This window comes from Pundamilia nyererei, unplaced genomic scaffold (genome assembly GCF_000239375.1).
Source record: "Pundamilia nyererei isolate P.nyererei 1_Seehausen unplaced genomic scaffold, PunNye1.0 scaffold00255, whole genome shotgun sequence".
NCBI classification, from domain to species: Eukaryota; Metazoa; Chordata; class Actinopteri; order Cichliformes; family Cichlidae; genus Pundamilia; species Pundamilia nyererei.
In genome coordinates, this window is record NW_005187656.1 from 1 (window position 1) to 6510 (window position 6510).

Sequence of the window (6510 nt, forward strand, 5' to 3'; positions counted from 1 at the left end):
CTTCTGCTGGCTGCCGTTCTATGTTCTCAACATTCTCAACCTCCTTGTGGTCCTGCCTGGAGACTTCAGGGGCCTCTACTTCTTTGTTGTTGTTCTTTCATATGCCAACAGCTGCGCCAACCCCATACTCTACGGATTTCTGTCTGACAACTTCAAGAGGGGCTTCAGGAAGGCGCTGTGCCGCACGTCGCGCAGAGTGAACAGCAACGACAGAACCGGCATCGAGGCCCAGAGGCCCACGGAGGAGTGGGGCGGCATTGTTCTCCGACAGCAAATAAGTGAGGGAATCACTCACGTGCATGGGAAAGAAAGTAGTAGAAATGAAGAAGAGGAGGAAATAGGTGGGATAGAAGGTGCTATACAGATGAGAGAAATCTGTAAGACATCACAGAATGGGAATCAGAACGGAGTAAAAGAGGACTCAAGGACACAGGTCACACAGAGGGGTACACGTGACCAGGGTGCAAGCTTTGATCCTGCTGAGGGAGTGTCCTCTTTGGCCAGTAAGAGAAGTAGGTCACCTGAAGAATTCCTGGACCAAAACTCTGTGCTTGATATCAGCTACCTGTAACAGAAATTTGCCCATTTTCAGTGGATTTGGGTACCTGCTGTATTACAGCGTCTTTGAAGTTGGTTTTAATGCCAGTTTATGGTAACAGTCTGGCATCATTAATGCAAGTGTTTTGCCACAAAATAAAAGGGTAACAACTTAATCTAACCATGAGAAACTATAGCGGCAGGCACAATGAAACCTGAAGGACACAACAAACACACAAAGATGCCTGAATGACCACTGTTTGTAAGTATCGCTGTTATTTTGAACCAGACTGTTACTTCTGAAACTTCTTGTGCTGAAATGGCTAATGCACTAAATGAATCATGCCCCAGTGGGAAACCACATGACTAATGACCCACTGTGGAATGAAAAAATGTCAGCTGTTTACTTTTATTGCGTTGGCTTTTGAGAGCAGCCCACAAAGATAATTAGCACTGTTTTCAGAAAACACGCGTCTCAGTCAGGCTTGTGTGCAACATCATTTTCACCTGAATTAGTGTACATGTGTGGAGATCAACCAATTACTTTTCTTTTTTAAGGTTAACTAAAACCATGCTTTAGGTCGCAGCTTAAGAACAAGTGTAATAATAAATGTACTTGCTAGTGACCTAAATAGACTGTTGTTAAAAATCTCTACATTAATTGTGATTTTTATTCAACTTTGAATGTTTAATGAGTTTAATAAGTCAAAGTGCAATTTTTGTTAATTTTGTAAAGCTATATATTTAGAGTGCTCAAAAATAAAGGAACACTTTGAAAGCACATCAGATCTCAGCTGATAAGGACTGGGTAACGTGTTAGAGATAAAGAATACCATATCAATTGATGGAAATTATCAGCCTACAGAGGACTGAATTCAAAGGCTCTGCCAAGCATAGGACCAGTCAAGAGTATTAATTCTGTCAGGAAACTGCCTGCATACTCTCACTGCAAGAGGAACCCAGGACCTACTGCAGCAGTGTGGGGGCTGACAGTGGGTCCAAGGATTTCATCCTGATACCTAAAGGCAGTCAGGGTGCTGTTGCTTAGTCTGTAGAGGTCTGTGCATCCCTCCATGGTTATGTCTCCCCACACCCACTGTGCCATCATGAAGGAGCTGGACTGCATCTCTGTTAGGTCCTGGTATCACCTCATGCTACCAGTAGTGACACTGACACTTTCCAGGTGCAAAACCAGTGAAAAACAGTCCGCAAAGACAAGATTCCTGTTTTTGTGCCTGCCTCATTGTTACCCCTCTAGTGCACCTGTTGTTAATTTTATTAACACCAAAGCAGCTGAAACTGATGAACAACCCCCTCTATTGCTTAACTAACCAGATCAATATCCCACAAGTTTAAAACCTTATTTTGTACTTTGATTAAAGTGTTCCTTTAACTTTAGCATAATGAGCAGCATAGTTTTCAGCATTACACAGTGTTAGTCAGTGTAAAGAAACTGAGTCACATTGAAAAATTAGGACGTTTTGTCATTTATTGTGATCTTGGTGTTTTACGTCTTGTTTAAGTCTTTTTTTCCCACTATCAAAACTTTGTATTATCAGTGATGTTTTTAATGCTATGGTGAAGTATTAAAGCCAAGTAGTGACAGTAGGCTAAATAAATGTTTACTGTAACCAACTAGAATGTTTAAAAAAAAAGAAAGAAAAGGTATTGTATGAAAAAAAAAGTCATGTAACCTACCATATCAACATATGGACATGTATATAGTATGTGCCTAACATATGTATGTAGCATGTATGTAAGTGTCACGCCGTCATAACGTGCTCACCAAAAAAATGCTTAAAACCAATGAAAAACCGTTGGCTTTATTTCACAATGCAAAATTAATTAAAGACATAACAGATGTAACAGATGTCTGTTCACATGAAACATTTCAGGGTTCACCGAGATAAAGTTAAATTCTGCACCAGTTTAACTTTGAAAAAGGACAAAACATTGCTGCCCTCTAGAGGTCCACATACTAGAGGGAAGGCAGTTATGTACAAGCCTCAGCTCATTGCTAGGAGAAAGAAGCATTGCAAATATTTCAGAACATGTTTTTAATCCCAACATTTAATGCAGTTTGTAATAATAATTACAAATCTGGACAGTTTTTTTGTATCGGGGGTGTGTTTGAAAAGAATTTTTTTTACATCCATCAATTATCCCAAAATTCTTCCACTAATCTAACTGTCCACCTTTACTCAGGAACAATGTCTCCAATCCACTTAAGGTAAGGCGGGTTACCCTGGTCAATAGGCAGGCTGATGACCTCAGCCACCTCATAGGGATGGTTAGAGCTGTGGAGGACAATCCATTATGAGTCAAATAAACAGAGAAAAGCCAGTACTTAAACCTGCGACTGCATGAATCATGACATAATGGAGCAAATGATGAACACAATGTTCTAGTGCAATCTGTTTTATGTGTTGAATATTAAAACAAACTTACCGGACATATTCAGCAAGAGCGGGTACCTTGGAACTTCTTGTTTTGATCATCTAGATTTGGAAAGACACAGTGTCAAACAGGACTTCAGACATACTACCTTTCCATTTAATCAACTTCATGAAGGAGAAAGCTCATGCTGAACAGTTTAAAATATAGTTTGCCATGTTCTAAGAGACCACGACCTAATATATCACAGTAAGCAGACAAATAATGGGATCTATCCTGAAACTTGCCTTTATATTAAATACTGAAATGTTGCCCACAGCTGAGAATGGTTATCAGTGCTGTTCCCTCTAACAGTGACTACAGAAAGTAGGACTGAGTCTATCTACTAACAGCTCATATTGACAGTCATTTAGTCACAACCTAAGCTTAAAAACTATAGCTCTTCTATAGAATAATCTTATTTCCAGGTTCAATTTTCTGTCCTCAAGTTACTCTAGAAGTGTCTCGCACTACTTTTTTGAACCATTGCCCTCCTTCACGTCCCATTCTGCAGCAGGTTTACTTCAAGGACCTCTGTTTATTTAGTAGCTTTCATTCTCCCCCCGATTGTGATACATCTCCCATCCCTGTTTGCTGTGAAGTATTCCCAGAGCATGATGCTACCACCACCATGCTACATCGCAGGGATGGTACCGTAGCCAATAATCAGTGCTTTGTGTTCACCGGTAACAGAATTTGGACTTAAATGCAAAAAATATTAGAGTTTGTCTTTTTTGGTTTTGCTCTTACAAATCATTTGGTTGAAGTTTAGATAATAGCATTTACTTATATTGTTTTCCATTGAACTACTCTACCAAAAAAAACAAACAAAACAACTAACTGTTGGAGCTCAGTTGAGCCACCTTTCAAAAGGTTTCACAATTCTCTCCTGAGGTCTTCTGAAACTCTGTTGGAGGGACAGAGTCTTGATCGCCCCTGTAACCAAGTACCAACATGATTTTGTGACTGATTTCACTCTTGGAAGAGTCTCTGTGGTTCTTAACGTCTTCCATCTCACAATTACCGATGCTGCTTGCTGTGGGGAGCACTCAAGACTTTAGAAATCGGACAACAACTTGGAGCATCACATCAAAGGGTCTAAATACTTCTGTAAATTAGGAATTTTTTCTTTTAAATATTTCACTAATAAATTAAACTATATCCATAATAGGATCTGAAATAATAACAGTCTTGCATTACATTTTGCCCCCAAGACATACAAATGGATTTTAGCTGCATCCAGGCAATATATACCCAGAAAGCACTCACCAGAAGCACCTCATTGTCCTCCTCAATCTTCCCCTGCCATTCATATCTGAAGGAACAGCACACAATTATTTTTGGTTATTAAGTACTAGCTTCAAAGGCAGGAAGACTTCTGCTAGTTAGAACAGTATAAATATAGTCTATAATTTACAAAAAACAACACTGGCAAAGAAAGCCCAGTGCAACATGATACTAAAGAATAGCTAATGTGAAACATACATAGATTTGATCGCTGGGACAATGTTGACACAAGCTGCTAGCTTCTTTTCCACAATACCCCTGTGAGAAAGAATAAAAGAATGAAATGAGCACAGATGAAAAACATCTCATGGTCCTTGTATCCAGCTAATGAAGACAGAGTTTTTACTTGAACGTGCACATTTGTGCAAGGATCCATCCTGCCTTGTATCAATGGTTCAGACTAGTGGTGGTCTAATAGTGTGGGGGATATACTCTGGAGCACTTAGCTTCAAAAAGAAATGGTTTAAACATCACAGCCTGCCTGAATATTGTAGCTGACCATTTCAGACCCTTCATGACACCTGATGGCAACAAACTGCATCACAAACCTCAAATCATCTCAAGATGGTTTTACTGAACAGGTGACGGTGAGTTCAATGTACACAAGAGGCCTCCACATTCACAAGCTATCGATCCAGTAGAACACCTTTGGAAAGTGGTGGACCAGGAAATTTGCATGAATGTTCTGCAGCAACCATCTCGTCAACACAGGCCAAAATCTCTGAAGAATGTTTCCAGCAGCTTGTTCAATTATTGCCAAAAAAACAGGTCCAACCGAGTAGTTGTAAGGTGTACCTAACAAAGTGTCTAGTGTGCATATATTATAAACAGAACTGTTATTGTGCCATTTGAATCACCTGGCTAAATCTCTAGCAACTGTGTCATTAGGACAGGTGACAAAGGCAGCAGAGTGTGTGCCTGATGTGTACGTCTCAGATGCCATGGAGAAGGCCCTCAGTCCCACGGTCCTCAGCAGCTGGAACATAAACAGGCTCAGGAGCACTGTCTGACAAGAGAAATGAATAAACGTTAGAGCAAAGCATGTTTTTTTTTCATTTTACCTAACTTGATGAGCCAAGTGTTAGAGGAAATCGCACACTCACCAAAAGCAAAGCTTTTAAGGATCCACCCTGTAGTGTCTCTGCTGTGGGCAAACCAAAGCGCATTGCCTGAGCAGGTGAGACACACGAAGCTTAGGCTTTTTCCCCCTTTGTTGTAATGTGTCTAAACAGAGTTACATAAGGGTTAGTACTTGAAGCAGCTTGTCACACCATGCAAACACCATGAAAGTCTCTGTTAACTTCCACACTTTTGCATTCAACACGCTCCACTCAACAAAGCAGACCATAGTTTAAGAGAACGGGCTGTAGAAATGCTGCAGCCGGTTCTCCAAACGTATATATTTGTTTAAAATATTACACAGTGACACTGCACGCTTGTGATGCTTAGGGTTTGAACTTGCAGGTGAGTTGTGTTTAGCATTGCACTGCTAGTAACCACAGTTAGCTGTTAGCTGCTGGGCGTCGGCAGAAGCTCGTGAGTGTGTGAAAGAGCAACACGGCACGGCAGACTCACTAAAACGCTCTGATAAGTTGTTCAGCTGGATTGCAAAGTGTTGCTATAATGTAAATTCCTTGCAACTTACCTTCTAACCGCAGTCTGTCACTGCCCAACCCCTACAGGAAACCTCCTGTAAACCTTCCTGTCCATACCTTTCAAAATAAAAGCCCCTGACATGTATGTTGCGTGACAGCGGACTAGACGGAATTGGAATTCAAATTCACATTTCTGCATTTATTAATTATTTTTCTGAATTTCGGGAAAATAAATAAATAATAATTTCTAATTAGTTACTTTTCTATAATTTCTACTATCTTATAAGTTTAATTTCATCATTTACACACACATTGGTTTTATCTAACACTCACACACAAGCATTTACCCCAGTGAATGCACTGGAAGAAACCTTCTCATAGGTAGGCCACGTGCTCAGCCAAATGAGCCACAACAGCCCCTACGTCTGACAGAAAACACACTTAACAACAACTAAAACAAATCTTGTAGCTTATAATATTCCCCATATATATTAAATATATTGTATTTAATAGTTGTACCTGACCTTGAATATGTATGTATTATATCCACATGACTGTTGCATGGCAAGCAGTTTAACTGTCAGATGATGGCTGTTCAGGTTTTGTTCCATGAAATAATAGTGTTTATTGATGATTTGACTGCTCATAGAAGTAGCTT

General features: G+C 40.0%; 1 protein-coding gene across 3 annotated transcripts; it reads right to left on the reverse strand.

Annotated features, from left to right (window-relative positions):
* Positions 1-2341: 2341 nt before the first annotated feature.
* LOC102209135 (protein CutA homolog) lies at positions 2342-5970 on the reverse strand. Of its 3 annotated transcripts, none has more exons than XM_005749793.1 (7): positions 5903-5970; positions 5361-5426; positions 5115-5263; positions 4456-4515; positions 4240-4285; positions 2986-3035; positions 2342-2834 (listed from the first exon to the last, which is right to left on the reverse strand). In XM_005749793.1, the coding sequence occupies exons 2-7, from the start codon at positions 5421-5423 to the stop codon at positions 2735-2737; spliced, it is 468 nt and encodes a 155-aa protein (XP_005749850.1). In that variant the 5' UTR covers positions 5424-5426; positions 5903-5970; the 3' UTR covers positions 2342-2734. The 3 variants fall into 3 exon arrangements, with proteins under 3 accessions (XP_005749850.1, XP_013770535.1, XP_005749853.1); XM_013915081.1 differs by having other exon boundaries at positions 5361-5481; XM_005749796.1 differs by lacking the exon at positions 5361-5426.
* Between the last annotated feature and the right edge of the window lie 540 nt (positions 5971-6510).

What these genes read in the sequence shown, in the direction of transcription:
- LOC102209135 (XM_005749793.1), bottom strand. Translation starts at nt 5,423, where the DNA reads ATGCGCTTTGGTTTGCCCACAGCAGAGACACTACAGGGTGGATCCTTA. An exon ending in GTTGCTAGAGATTTAGCCAG is followed by an intron (nt 4,516 to 5,114) that starts GTGATTCAAATG and finishes TCTTTCTCACAG; the next exon opens with GGGTATTGTGGAAAAGAAGC. An exon ending in GCTCTTGCTGAATATGTCCG is followed by an intron (nt 2,835 to 2,985) that starts GTAAGTTTGTTT and finishes TGTCCTCCACAG; the next exon opens with CTCTAACCATCCCTATGAGG.